The following is a 15521-nucleotide window of genomic DNA, read 5'->3' on the forward strand; positions in this document are numbered from 1 at the left end:
TCTTGTGCATTTCACATCTTTCTTCAACAACTCATATAGTGGAGCTAACTACATTCCAAGTTCAGACAGAAATTGTGAGTAATAGTGGGTCATAGCTAGAAAAAATCTAAGCACAGACATATCTTTTAGTTTTGGGGTATTGCCTCTAGCCTCTATTTTCTCTTTCTCTAGCTGTAGCTCCTTTTTGAGGTCTTGTGGCACAGTGAGTTGTGTCCCTGCCTCTGAGCCAGAAGCTCCAGCTTCAAGTCACACTACAGGACTTGATGGCCAAGGAAGCTGTGTTCATAAGTGGCCAAACAAGTTGAATATCAATCTACAAATCCTTCCAATATACACCAATGACAGGCAGTAACAGCAGGAAAGATTCTGGTCAGCCATTTGACGGAAAGAAAATGGGAGCCTCTACCATCACTATTCATGACTCCGGACTACAGCATACATGGTAAAGTGCATATTGCCACAACTCTGATTGCTTGGGGGAGGGGGGGTCGATTGGCTCAGTTGGCTGGACGGCCAGCGTGGATCAGATTCGTACCAACAGTACAGGGTTTGATCCCCGTTTGGCCAGGATAGATTTGGGACCTGCTTTCTCCCGTGGTGGAGATAAATACCCTTAAGTGCTAGGAAGTGGGAGAAAAGGTGACCTTATTCATTGATTTTTAGGCCAAAATACACTAACTCAGATTGCACAAAGGAATACTTGCTACTTTTCAACTTTACGCTATCTTTTTAACACTTCATCCAACACTTGAAGAGTGTTCTCTGTTGTAGTCATGATCAACACATCATTCTGATTGTACAAAAAAACTGTGCTCCTTGCAAAATCTTATCCATTGTAGCTCGGAAGATTTTTGGAGAAGATATCACATCATTGGGTGGCTTCATGTAGGAGTATAATCCAAAATGTGTGTTTATTGTGAGATAATGTTGACTCTCTCAATCCACAATGACCTATGCATAAGCATGAATCCAACTGTGAATATCTTGAACCCTGTTAACTCTGCATACAAATCTTGGGAGGTACTGTTCTTCATCCACTTGCTGGCTGACTGTGACTTTGAAGTCCCTGATAAGACTCCCATTTTGTCTGACCTGGGCACGACTCCAATTGTGGCTTTCCAATGACTGTAGTCACTTTTCACTTGTATACCATTTCATTCTAGTTTTTTCAGTTCCTCTTCAACCTAGGTTTTGAGATATAAGGAACCAGCCTATCCCTGCAATATACTGATTTGTATCAAGCCTGATTCAGATGTGCGTTTTCGCACTAGTGATCCCTTCATTTCCCTGTCATTGAAAATATTGCTCCAGGTTATTCAATATTGATCAAGCTTCTTGGCCATATCAACTTGAAAAACATGCTTCCAGTCTCACTTCAGCTTGTAAAGCCAATCCTTACCCATTAACATTGGTTTAACATATCTTGCTACAAAAATGGACAAACGGAGGGACTTGCCCTTTTATTGGACATTGCATTCAATGGGTAAAATTTAATGCCCCCCCACTCTCCATTGGGAAAGTGTGCACAGGGTGTTAATCGTCAGGGCCTGCACCTTAGTTAGAGTTAGGTAAGCCCAACTTCTTAGCTCAGCCTCAGTCTCCTACCTGGTGACCAGGGTTTGGGTCCTAGTCCATCTCTTTCTAACTCTGCTTCTTCAGCAAAAAGGGTTTTATTGTTACCTGTGGCTTGGCACTTTTTAATGGTCATTTTTATTAATTACTCATTTTTTTAAATGATCAAATTGTTGCTTTGACATTGATTTCTTTTGCTCAGCAAGTTGTTTATGTTTTCTTCATACCTTAAACACGAATTTCAAAAAAAAATAATGTTGTGCCAAACTAGATCTCAGGCAGGCTGCTGCTGAGTTTCTTGCTGAGCATACGGACTTACGAATTAGGAGAAGTAGGCCATTTGGTCCCTCGAGCCTGCTCCACCATTCAATAATTGATTGATCTGATTGTGGCCAAAACTCCACATTCCGCCTACTGTCATGTCCCCTAAGGATCTTGTGTTTCAATACGCTCACTCCTCAATCTTCTAAGCTCTAATTGATGCAAGATAACCACAACCCAATCCAAGTGAACCTTCTCCAAATGGTTTCTAATGCATTTATATCCTTTCTTAAATAAGGTGACCAAAACTGGACACAGTACTCTAGATGTGATCTCATCAAAGTCCTGTACAACTGTAGCAAAACATCCCTACTTTTATATTCCATTCACCTTGCAATAAACAACAACATTCCATTTGCAACACAAAAACAGAATTACCTGGAAACCTGGAAAAACTCAGCAGGTCTGGCAGTATCGGCGGAGAAGAAAAGAGTTGACGTTTCGAGTCCTCATGACCCTCCAACAGAACTGAGTGAATATTAGGAGAGGGGTGAAATATAAGCTGGTTTAAGGTGGGGGTTGGGGGAGAGAGAGAGAGAGAGGGGGTGGGGGGTGTTGTTGTAGGGACAAGCAAGCAGTGATAGGAGCAGATAATCAAAAGACGTCAAAGACAAAAGAACACAGAGGTGTTGAAGTTGGTGATATTATCTAAACAAATGTGCTAATTAAGAATGGATGGTAGGGCACTCAAGGTATAGCTCTAGTGGGGGTGGGGGGGCATAAAAGATTTAAAAATAATGGAAATAGGTGGGAAAATAAAAATCTATATAATTTATTGGAAAAAAACAAAAGAAAGTGGGAAAAAACAGAAAGGGGGTGGGGATGGAGGAGGGAGCTCAAGACCTAAAGTTGTTGAATCCAATATTCAGTTCGGAAGGCTGTAAAGTGCCTAGTCGGAAGATGAAGTGCTGTTCCTCCAGTTTGCGTTGGGCTTCACTGGAACAATGCAGCAGGCCAAGGACAGACATGTGGGCAAGAGAGCAGGGTGGAGTGTTAAAATGGCAAGCGACAGGGAGGTTTGGGTCATTCTTGTAGACAGACCACAGGTGTTCTGCAAAGCGGTCGCCCAGTTTACGTTTGGTCTCTCCAATGTAGAGGAGACCGCATTGGGAGCAATGAATACAGTAGACTAAGTTGGGGGAAATGCAAGTGAAATGCTGCTTCACTTGAAAGGAGTGTTTGGGCCCTTGGACGGTGAGGAGAGAGGAAGTGAAGGGGCAGGTGTTACATCTTTTGCTTGGGCATGGGGAGGTGCCATAGGTGGAGGTTGAGGAGTAGGGGGTGATGGAGGAGTGGACCAGGGTGTCCCGGAGGGAACGATCCCTACGAATGCCGCTCCTATCACTGCTTGCTTGTCCCTACAACAACACACCCTACCCCACACCCCATCTACTTCTCCCTACCCACCCACCCCCCCACCACCACCCCCCCCCCCCTCCCAACCCCACCTTAAACCAGCTTATATTTCACCCCTCTCCTAATATTCACTCAGTTCTGTTGAAGGGTCATGAGGACTCGAAACGTCAACTCTTTTCTTCTCCATCGATGCTGCCAGACCTGCTGAGTTTTTCCAGGTAATTCTGTTTTTGTTTTGGAATTCCAGCATCCGCAGTTTTTTGTTTTTATCTCAACATTCCATTTGTCTTCCTAATTGCTTGCTGTACCTGCATACTAACTTATTGTGATTCATGCACCAGGACACCCAGATCCCTCTTTACCTCAAGTTCCAAAATATCTCTCCATTTAAATTGTTTGTTGCTTTTCTATTCTTCTTGCCAAAGTGGACAATTTCACATTTTCCCACACTATGCCCCATCTGCTAAATTTTTTGCCCAACTCTCATAACCTATCGATGTCCCTTTGCAGGCTCTTTATGTCCTCTTCACAACTTACTTTCCTATCTATCTTTGTGTTATCAGCAAATTTAGCAACAATACATTCCTTTCCTTCATCCAAGTAATTGATATTAATTGTAGATTGTTGAGGCGCCAGCACTGATGCCTGTGGGACTACACTCGTCACATCTTCCCAATCTGAAAAAGACCCATTTATCCCTACTCTCTGCTTCCTGTTAGTTAACCAATCCTCTATCCATGTTACTCACTATATCATGAATTCTTATTTTGCATAGTAACCTTTGATGTGGCACCTTGTCAAATGCCTTTTGGAAGTCTAAGTACATCTAAAGGTTCCCCTTTATCCATGTTGCTTGCTACTTCCACAAAAAACTCCAATATATTATCAAGCATGATTTTCCTTTCACAAACCATGATGACTCTAAAGGATTGCATTGAGATTTTCTAAGTACCCTACTATAACCTCCTTAATAATAGGTTCCAGCAATTTCCCCACACCAGATGTTAAGCTAACTGGCCTGTACTTTCCTGCTTTCTGTCTCTCTCCTTTATTGAATAGAGGAGTCACATTCACCATTTTCGAATCTGATGGAACCTTTCCAGAATCTAGGGAATTCTGGAGAATTATAACCAATGCATCTATATCTCAGCAGCCACTTCTTTTAAGGCCCTAGGATGAAGTCCATCAGGACCTGGGGACTTGTCAGCTTTTAGTTCAAATAACTTTCTCAGCACCCTTTCCCTAGTGTTTGTAATTGTTTTAAGTTGTCCCTCCCTTTCACCTCCTGATTCACAATTATTTCTGGGGTGTTACTTGTATCCTCTACAGGAAGACAGATGCAAAAAGCTGTTAAATTCATCCACCGTTTCCTTATTTTCCATTATTAATTCTCTAGAGGACCAATGCTTGTTTTACTTTTTTCCATTTTAAATACCAGTAGAAACTCTTACTATCTGTTTCTTATATTTCTAAATAGCTTTCTATCGTACTCCTTATTAATCTTTATCATTTTTTTACTCTTTATATTCTGTCGCATATTCCAACCTGCCACTCATCTTTGCAGAATCAATTGCTTTTTCTTTACATTTGATACTCTCTGCTGCTGTATCTCTACTGACCTATCCCTTAACCTAATTTCCTCGTTCACTATAGGCAGCTCTGTCTTCATGCCGTCATAATTGCCCTTATTTAAGTTTAAAACATTAGCCTTAGATCCACTCCACTCTCCCTCAAACTGAATGTGAAATCCAATCATATTATGATCACTACTAACTAGGGATGCCTTCACGATAAGGTAATTAATTAATTAACAAAAACAAAAATAGCTGGAAAAATTCAGCAGATCTGACAGCATCTCTGGAGAGGAATACAGTTAACATTTCGAGTCCATATGACTCTTCATCAGAACTAAGAAATATAGCAATGAGGTGAAATATAAGCTGGTTGAGGGGGTGGGACAGGTAGAGCTGGATAGAGGGCCAGTGATAGGTGGAGGCAAAGAAGAGATTGCCAAAGATGTCATAGACAAAAGGACAAAGGGGTGTTGACGGTGGTGATATTAGCTATGGAATGTGCTAATGGTGACATTAAGGGACATTAATCCTGGTTCATTGCACATTACCAGATCTATTACAGCTAGAGGAAATGCTGAAGCGGAATGAGATGGTCACAAGAAGTCCAACTGCTCTTTGGTGGGCTGACAAAAGGGGTTATTTTTGTTCCAATAGAAACTGGAAGTGTTGGAAATGCTCAGCACATCTGGTGACTCTTGTCCGGAGAGGTCAGTGACCCTTTGTCAAAACTATAGCAGATCATGGACTTGAAGATTTAACTCTGTTTCTCTCTCTCCACAGATGCTGCCTGGTCTTCTGAATATTTCTAGCATTTTTTGTTTATATTTCAGATTTCAGCATTTGCAGTACCATGTTCTCCTATTTTATGCTCCAAGCTGTGCATTTGTAAGTGTGGTTAGTTTCAATTTAAAATGAGAAAATATTCATCACTCAAAGCAAAGTATATTTTTCTTTTAACAAAGCCCACTTGTGAAGATAGAAGTAGCACATTATTGCAGGTATTAATTTACTGGAAGGTTTTGCTATTTCTAAACTTGAAAGTGAAGCCAGGAGTCAAGCGTTAATAGAATGCGTCACTGTTCGTTCAAGATATTCTGTTTGTGGTGCATGTGAGATTCAAGTCTTTTGGATATTCTGTCCGGATATTGCATAGGGTGAAGCTCAACGAAGTGGAGCTGGTTGCGTAATATCAACTGAATTGTGTGTAATTGTCTGACAAAGCTGTAGCTGTAAAGTGGGGGTGTCTCCTAATTGGGCATTCTGTGTGCCACAAAGGGCCCTGCCAGCAGCAAGGACTGCCCCTGCTGAAAGACCCCCTTCCACACTGACACCCCCTACCCCACCTTGCCGGGGCCTGCCTGACTGGCTCCAGCAAGCCCATCCTACTCTTCCCTCTGCCGGAGCCTCCACTGATGCTTCTGATACGCGACCTGTTTCAGCACAAGCAGTGGCCACCTCTCCGGCCCTCTGATTGGCTGGTAGCTCTCGGAGGCAGCATCTTTGTCTTCAAAGCCCCAGGAACTCCAATGGCAGTTAACTGCCTGATTGCCATTTAATTTCATCAGGACTCCTAGAAATGGCCAGAATGGTGGGGTTGCCACTGGCTTTCCAGTCAGGGAATGGGGCCTCATCTGCAGCCATTCAACTCAGCCCCAGTTGCCTACATATTTCTCCCACCTCACCACAGTAGCTTTACAATTGAACTGGGTTCTTGGAGGTACATCACTGAATTTGCTCTCATATGCATCTCTACTCATAATGGAATAATCTTCAGCCATTTCAATGAGCATGTTGACATAATGTTGATTACCAACACCTTTGCACAAAATTCTCTATCAATTGAGTGATTGCTAATATAATAAATTCTGTACAACCTAGCTCCTCTTTGCTTAGGCACACTGGATTCACTTCAAGATGGTGAACTCCACCCTTGTGGCGTCACTTTTTTCCATTACTACTGGAATGAGTTCTCATTCCTACTTTGGCCTTTGCTGAGTAGGCAGTTACAAATGGCCTATCCTTTGGCATTTCCGTACAGACATGCCTGTGCCATGTGGTTACTGTACAGCAATAACAAGTCACTAAAATCACTACCAGCAGTGCTCTTCTAATTAAGTCTCCTTACTTTAAGCTAGGTCAAAATTTCCTGACAGTGGACAGAAACTGTACTAATCACTTGCATAGAATAAAACTCCCGAGTATTGTTTGAGCCATCTCCATGGTAAAAGCAATTTTACATGCTTGCTCATATGCAAAATTTTGAGAGTTTAGTAACTTCGATTGTACTTTTTTGTCCATCAATCCACAAACAAATCTGGCTCATAATGCATGGTCTAAGAATGTGTCAAAGATGCTATGGAATGATAAATTCTTCAGTGCCACAATGTATTCATTAACTGTTTTGCTACTTTTCTGATTTCTGGTTCCAAATTTGTAGTTTTCTGGTATTGCTCGTGACTTAGGGTTCAAACATTGCCCAAGCTTGGTGACAGCTGCTTTGAATGACATATCTTTTTCCTTGCTGGGAGCAAGAAGGTTTGTCAACATGCCACACATCCCTGGGCCAATCTCTGTTAGCAAGTTGCTTTCTTGCACTCAAGAATTGCTTTATTGAGAGTCTGGACCTCTTTACTTTCACCTTCAACTTCTAAAATATTATCCCTGATAAACACGTCCATTCTTTCAACATGCCAACTGATTGGTTCTCAAGCTTTCTCGCATAATCCTAGCCTTACGTTCTGTCTTGCGGGCACAGCTATATTGCTGTGTTTCAATTGTAACAGTGATAAAGTGCCCTCATTGTGGCTGTCCATAACTGTGGCAGAGATAAGTCAGCCAAGGTAAAACAAACTCACCCAAAATCAGTCTAGTCAGTTGTTGAATCAGAGGGACACTCGGACCCAGCAGCAGCCCATTCAACTGAGTGTGGTCACATGATTGCAGGGACGGTGAGGTTCAACACAATCCAAGCAAAATCTCCGCCATTCAAGCAGGTAGGTCACTGGGAGCCAGCTGATTTTGTTCATCACAGTCCCTACTGCCATTTACTGGCAATATTTTTGTGCTTCGATTCCATTCCATTTGCCAAAATCTGTTACATATTGAGAGGCACTTGCAAAGAAAGACAAACACCAGGATGTCCAGTTCACATTTTAATGATGTCATTGTGCACTGTGTATGCTGATAATATGAGTACATTGCACTCAACATGAATCAGAAATTACGCATGTCAAAATTCCAACGGTTAAGTTTGGCTGCACAAATAGTGAAATTGTGTTTAAAAAAGCAACAAAAAATCTGGATAAGCCTTTAAGTACTTTGCATAGAATTACATAGAATTAGTACTGAATAAACAATTTTCTTGGAAAGAAAAGACAGATTACCCCAAAGCGTGTTGGAGATGCAAATATCCATTAATTATAAACTCATTTGAAAGCCCCAAGGTGCCTTCACCAATTAGCCTGAAGAAGTACACGACACACAAAATGGTGAAGCCAGCCTAAACTTTGTAAGCAGCAACCTAATCCAGGAAAGGTTGTACTGGTGCCAAAAACAATGCAGTAAAACATTATATTTTAAATCATTTTAGAACAATTCCCTTCTAATGCATTTAATAAACAGCTCGTCACAGTAAACAAAGTTACATGGACTGATAGAACACAGAAAAAAATCAATTAAAATAAAGTCACAGCACTAGGGAGTGGATTGTTTTTGGCAGCTATTTGATATATTGCGCTTAATATTTCAAGTAGGTCAAATTAACAGAATTTCACCATTCCAATTATACAGAAACAAGACACAAAATCCCGAAGGACTTGTTCCAAACATCAATACAATAAGTGAGTTACAAACACAATGGTTTAACTACATGGAATTGACCCTTCTGTGTAGTCTGTGTCATAAATTACAATTAATGTAGTCTGTATTATAAATTACAATTAGAATTCCCCAAATTTATTTTGTTTTACATCTGGTTTTCAATAAAGAGAAAATCGATAATTAAAAACAATTATTTTAAACTCAAATTATCACTAAAAGAAAATTTAAGTGAATCTGATACTTTGTTATTCAGTGGAAGATGCTGGAGTACTTTGTTTTCTGACTTATCCTTGTAAGACTAAAGGTTAACCTCCAGACCTTCCCAGCACCTCCTCCAGGAATTGGATGTTACTATTCTTTTCCTTTAATCTTTGATTTTTGACAAACCTCCTGTTATCTCTTTATGCTGCCTTTACTCTTTTTCTTTACACCACAATAGTACATATGGGGTTGCATGGTCTTCCACCAACTCCTCTCATATCCTCCCTATCTTTCAGCCCTGATTCATTGGATGATGGCACGTCTTCTGTTGCTGCTGCCTCCATTTGAAGTCTCCTTGATGGAAAGAGTGTCCATCACCTGCTTAATGCAGACACGTCCATTGACCAAAGATTGGTTGACATGAGCCATGTCCCTCAATGCATGTTGAAAGGAGCTCAAGGCATAAAAGTTTAGGACAACGGTTACCTTTATTGCCACAGACAAAGAATGGCCACCTGGTATTCTTTCCTGTAAATTATCCTGTAAAAGCCACACAGATCTATCACTGTTTTGTATGAACCTCTATTTTAAATATACTCAATGACTGAGTATTCACAGCTCCCTAGGGCAAAGAATTCTAACAATGCTCCACCTTTTGATTGAAGAATTTTTTTATTCACATATATGACATGGGTACCGCTGGCTAGGCCAGCATTTGTTGCTCATCCCTAATTGCTATCGAGAAGGTGGTGGTAGGCCATCTTATTGAACCGCTGCAGTTATGTGGTCTAAGTACACCCACAGTGCTGTTAGGGAGGGAATTTCAGGATTTTAACCCAACGACAGTGAAGGAACAGTGATATAGTTCCTAGTCAGGATGAGGTGTGGCTTGTAAGTGGATGTGTTTCCATGCATCTGCTGCCCTTGTCCTAGGTGATAGAGGTCGCGGGTTGGGAAGGTGCTGTCAAAGGAGCCTTGGTGAGTTGCTGCAGTGCATCTTGTGGATCGTACACACTGTTGTGGCTGTGCATTGGTGGTGGAGGAAGCAAATGCTTGAGGTGGTGGATAGATGGCTTTGGGGAGTCAGGAGGTGGAGGACTCACTACAGAATTCCCAGCCCCTGCCCTCGGTTGTATGCTCTTGTTCAGAAGGCAGGAAAGTGAGCTCAGCCACGATCAGATCAACCATGATCTTATCAAATGGCGGAGCAGGCTCAAGGGGCTGAATGGCCAATTCCTGCTCTTAATTCGTATGTTTGTAGGTTTGTGGTCACAGTATTTATATAACTGGTCCAGTTCAATTTCTGGTCAGTGGTAACCCCCAGGATGTTGACAGTAGAGGATTCAGCAATGGTAATGCCATTGAATGTCAAGGAGAGATGGTTAGGTTCTCTCTTGTTGGCAATGGTCATTATCTGCCATTTATGTGGCGTGGATGTTACTTGCTACTTATCAGCCCAAACCTGAATGTTGTCCAGGTCTTGCTGCATATGGACATGGGCTGCATCAATATTCGAGGAGCTGTGAATGGTACTGAACGTTGTGCATGCATCAGTGAACATCCCGCTTCTGACCTTACGATGAAGAGGTCAGTGATGAAGCAGCTGAAGATGGTTGAGCTTAGGACACTACCCTGAGGAATTCCTGCAGCGATGTCCTGGAACAGAGATGGGAGACCTCCGACAACCACAACCATCTTCCTTTGTGCTGGGTACGACTCTAACCAGTGGCGAGTCTTCCCGATTCCCATTGACTCCAGTTTTGCAAGGGCTCCTTGATGCCACACAACACAATGGAGGATATTTTTAATGTGATGGCTGGACTTTGTCTCCATAAGGACTGATCCTTAAAAAAAGTTACTCCTACCAATACTGGCATGGAAAAACGCATCTGTGACAGGTAGATTGGTGAGGACGAGGTGAAGTAGATTTTTCCCTCTGATTCCCTCACCACCTGATCCAGTCTAGCGGCTATATCCTTTAGCACTTGGCCAGCTTCGTCAGTATTGGTGCTAGCAAGCCATTCTTGATGATGGACATTGAAGTCTCCCACCCAGAGTACATTCTGTGCCCTTACCCCTTTCAGTTCAAAATGGGATGGGTAGGGGGTAATCAGCAGGTGGTTTCCTTGCCCATTTTTGACCCCATGTCATGAGACTTCATGGGATTCGGAATAGATGTTGAGGACTCCCAGGGCAATTCCCTCCCTACAGTATAACACCGTGCCGCCAACTCAGGTATGGTGATGGTATTGTCTAGGACATTGTAAGGTATGATTTGATGAGTATGATTATGTCAGGCTGTTGCTTGACTAGTCTGTGAGGCAGCTCTACCAATTTTGGTACAAGCCCCCAGATGTTAAGGAGGCCTTTACAGGGTTGACAGGGCTAGGTGTGCCGTTGTCCTTTCTGGTGCCTCGGTCAATGCTGGGTGGTCCATCTGGTTTCATTCGTTTTTGACTATGTAGTGATTTTAAACAACTAAGTGGCTTGCTAGGCCATTTCAGAAGTCATTTAAGAGCTAACCATATTAGTGTGGGTCTGGAATCACATCTAGGCTAGACCAGGTAAGGACAGCAGATTTCCTTCCCTAAAGGATATTCGTGAACCAGATGGGTTTTTTTACGACAATCGACAATGGTTGATTGGTCATCATTACTGACTAGCTTTTAATTCCATATTTATTAATTGAATTTAAATTATATAGGTTGCCATGGTGGGATTTAAACCCATCTCTCGGCAGCATCAGACTGAGCCTGTGGATTATTAGTCCAGTGATGTTATCATACCCCACCACCCCACCCCACCCCATCCCTTTCCCCTCTTCTCAGTCCTAAATGGCCAACTCCTTATTCTGAGGCTATGAGTCCTATTTCTAGACTCCCTAGCCAGGAGGACCAACTTCCCAGCATCTACTTTGTCAATACCCTCGCGAATTTTTGTGCGCCAGTGAAATCCACGTCATCATTATTTAGGGAATATAGACCTAGTTTACGATCTTTCCTCATAGAACAATCCTAGGAATCAGTTGAGAAGATTGGCTGTCTGGCAGGAGGCAGAGAATGGGGATAAGGGGCTCCTTCTCAGGATGGCGGCCAGTGACTAGTGAAGTTCCGCAGGGGTCAGTGTTGGGACCACAACTTTTCACTTTATACATTAATGATCTAGATGAAGGAACTGAGGGCATCCTGGCTAAGTTTGCAGATGATACAAAGATAGGTGGAGGGACAGGTAGTATTGAGGAGGCGGGGAGGCTGCAGAAGGATTTGAACAGGTTAGGAGAATGGGCAAAGACGTGGCAGAAGGAATACAACATGGGGAAGTGTGAGGTCATGCACTTCGGTAGGAAGAATAGAGGCATAGACTATTTTCTAAATGGGAAGAGAATTCAGAAATCTGGAGTGCAAAGGGACTTGGGAGTCCAAGTCCAGGACTCTCTAAAGGTTAACTTGCAGGTTGATGCGGTAGTTAGGAAGGCAAATGCAATGTTGGCATTTATTTCGCGAGGACTAGAATATAAAAGCAGGGATGTGCTGTTGAGGCTTTATAAGGTACTGGTCAGACCACATTTAGAATATTGTGAGCAATTTTGAGTCCTGTATCTCAGGAAGGATGTGCTGGCCCTGGAGAGGGTCCAGAGGAGGTTCATGAGAACGATCCCAGGAATGAAAGGCTTAACATATGAGGAACGTTTAAGGACTCTAGGTCTATACTCGATGGAGTTTAGAAGGATGAGGGGGCATCTGATTGAAACTTACAGAATACTGAAAGGCCTGGATAGAGCGGACGTGGGGAAGATGTTTTCATTAGTAGGAGAGACTAGGATCCGAGGGCACAGCCTCAGAGTAAAGGGAAGACCTTTTAGAACAGAGATGAGGCGAAACTTCTTTAGCCAGAGAGTGGTGAATCTATGGAATTTATTGTCACAGAAGGCTGTGGAGGCCAGGTCATTGAGTGTATTTAAGACCAAGATAGATAGGTCCTTGATTGGTAAGGAGGTCAAAGGTTACAGGGAGAAGGCGGGAGAATGGGATTGAGAAACTTATCAGCCATGATTGAATGGTGGAGCAGACTCGATGGACCAAATGGCCTAATTTCTGCTCCTATGTCTTATGGTCTTATGAGTGAATGTTCAATGCATTACTTCTAAGGTAAGTATACCCTTCCTTAGGCAAGGAGCGCAAAACTGTACACAGAAATTCAAATGGAGTCTTACCAAAGCCTACATAGCTGCAGTAAAACCTGGCTTTCCCAACAGTTGTTGTATCTGCATAATCACTAATAAGTTCAATAGGTAATGCAGGAGGAACTTCTTTAGTTAAATTGGTAAGAATATGGAGAACTGAGTGTTTCAGGTATTGGTATAGATGCATTTGATGGAAAACCAGATCAGTACATAAGAAAAAAGAAATCGAAGGGTGCATTATAGGGTGAGATGGAGTAAGGCGGACAGGGGGCTCAGGTGGAGCATCAACATCAGCATAGATCTGTTGGATTGAATGGCCTGTTTTAGTGCTGTAAAACTCTGAAAAGCTAAAACTATCAAATAAAACCTGAATTTTTTTTGGCAAACTTGTTTTTATAAAAGTATGAGTCAAGTCAGAGTCAAAAATAGAATTGAATAGTTTGGAATTAACTAATTTGTAATCAGTTCATGTTAATAGATAGCTACCCTCAACTAGCAGCACTTACTGGACAAAAAAGATAGAATACAAAACAATTTACTGAAAGTCATAATTGCTTACTTTGAATGCATTCCTGTGTCAATGCAAATATCAAAGGCAGAACATACATAAGTTGGATGTACGCAACAACTTTTGGTAAAATGCTACAACTCAGCCAAGGCTGCTCAAGGGTTGCTCTTACAAACCCACCACATGTCAACTCCACGTTTTTATTTTTCACAACATGATGATGTATCTACACAACTAAACACTGGGTTGCATTACATGGAATTAGATAGAATAGCTTTGCTTGAAATGGGCCTTTTGGCTCAACTAGTCTGTGCTGGTATTTATACTCCATGCATCTCCTCCCATTCCATCTCAGATTTTCAAAATATCTTTCTATTCCTGTTTCTCTTACATACTCATTTGTTTCTTGAAAGCATTTAAGCTATTTAACCATTTCCAATGGTAGCAAGTTCCAAATTCTAACCAATCTGAGTACAGAAACTTCTCCTTATTGTGTACTGAAACCTGATGCTACATGCCTACCAGCCCACCCACTCCACACCTTCAGTGGAAATGAGTGGGTGAAGCCCACGTAGACTGCTCCATGAAAATTGTGTCTAATCAGCACTTGAGTGTTAAACCTGGATGTGTCTGATTTCGCACCTCCAGGCATGCTCAAATGATCAGCATTTAGGCCCAAAATTGCATGCAAGAACTAGACTTTTAAACAGATGGTCTTGTTATCACAGCACCCATTAGCATCGGTTTTCACACTTCCACTAAAATATCCCCAATTAGCTCTCGAGAGGAAAGTTCCAACCTGTTCGATCCTTCCTGATAGGTCTAATCTCTCAGTTCTTGTACCATCACTGTAAATCTTTTATGCACTTTCTCCAATGCTCTTTTTATAATATGGAGATCAAAGTGTAGCCATGTACAAGTTTAACATAACTTCACTATTAAATTCTCTATCCCAAGAAATAAATCCCACTTCTGTTTGCAATTTTAATTGCTTTGCTGACTTGCAATTTGGTAATTAATTTTAATAATTTGATCGCCTGTAGCTTGCTTTGCTCTTCTACTCCATTCATTTTCTAAAAGATAAGCTGATGTTTGCATTTTTCCTCCCCCAAGACCTCACACTTACCAAATTTTTGAGACAATTTTTTAGGCAAAAGTTAAAGGTTGATTTATACACGAGTAATATTTGAGTAACATGTGTGTTTGATTTGGGCCCATACAGCATCCTGTACAAGGATAAGCTATCTAATTAAGCCCACTAATTGACAAGCTGCCCCCAGCCTGTTACAATGACATGGACGGGTGTACCCTGGCAAGATCCGGTCTGCCACAGTTGGACAAGTTGCACTGTTTAGTTCCAAGCCCCAGTGCAATGAGGTGAGACCAGCAGATTATAGTGGCAGTTCTACCTCCTCAGGGAGCACTGTGATTTGAGTTATCCGCAATGGTTATGTTAGCAGTGCATCAGCTCAAGCAGCGCTTGACAGGCAAGTAGATTGACACCAGAGCTTTCTGGACACTGATTCCTACCTGCCATCGTTCTTTGGTGAGTATGTGAAGGAGTCCAGGGGAGACCAAAAAGGGAGGGGAGCAGGGCAATTGATGGACTTTGACCCCTGAAAACAAAGACTAACCTTTACATGAGGTAAGTGAAAAATTATGAAATTAAGCCCTAAATCATGAGTTGACTTTTATATGATATCAACTTTTAGATGGGTATATAGGGTAACCATGCTAAAGTTCATCTGCCACTTAACTCACAAGTCTGCAAGTTTTCTAAGATCTTCTTCATCAGTGTTAGCTATACCCACCACTTTGGTATTATCTGCAAACATGTCATTGTGTTACTTGTTCCTAAATCCAAATTATTCATGTAAATTAAGAGTAACAGTAGTCTGAGCACTGATCCCTGTGAAATGCTGCTTTCTACCTTACTCAGATCTGTATAGCTACCCTTTATCCCTACTCTCTGCTTTCTACTTTTTAA

The 15521-nt window shown here is 41.9% G+C and overlaps 1 protein-coding gene across 4 annotated transcripts in view; it reads right to left on the reverse strand.

Moving 5' to 3' along the window:
• The window catches only part of slc10a7 (solute carrier family 10 member 7), a 320006-nt gene that overhangs the window by 188176 nt on the left and 116309 nt on the right, over positions 1-15521 (reverse strand). Inside the window, exon 6 of one of the 4 annotated variants that reach the window (XM_041189761.1) lies at positions 9058-9383. The exons of the other annotated variants lie outside the window; for them this stretch is intronic. Within the exon in view, the coding sequence (XP_041045695.1) occupies positions 9147-9383 (237 nt within the window). The 3' untranslated portion in view covers positions 9058-9146. Of the gene's footprint in view, positions 1-9057; positions 9384-15521 lie in introns of those variants that run through there. 4 annotated transcript variants of the gene reach the window in all.

The sequence above is a fragment of the Carcharodon carcharias genome, chromosome 1, assembly GCF_017639515.1.
Source record: "Carcharodon carcharias isolate sCarCar2 chromosome 1, sCarCar2.pri, whole genome shotgun sequence".
Classification (NCBI taxonomy): Eukaryota; Metazoa; Chordata; class Chondrichthyes; order Lamniformes; family Lamnidae; genus Carcharodon; species Carcharodon carcharias.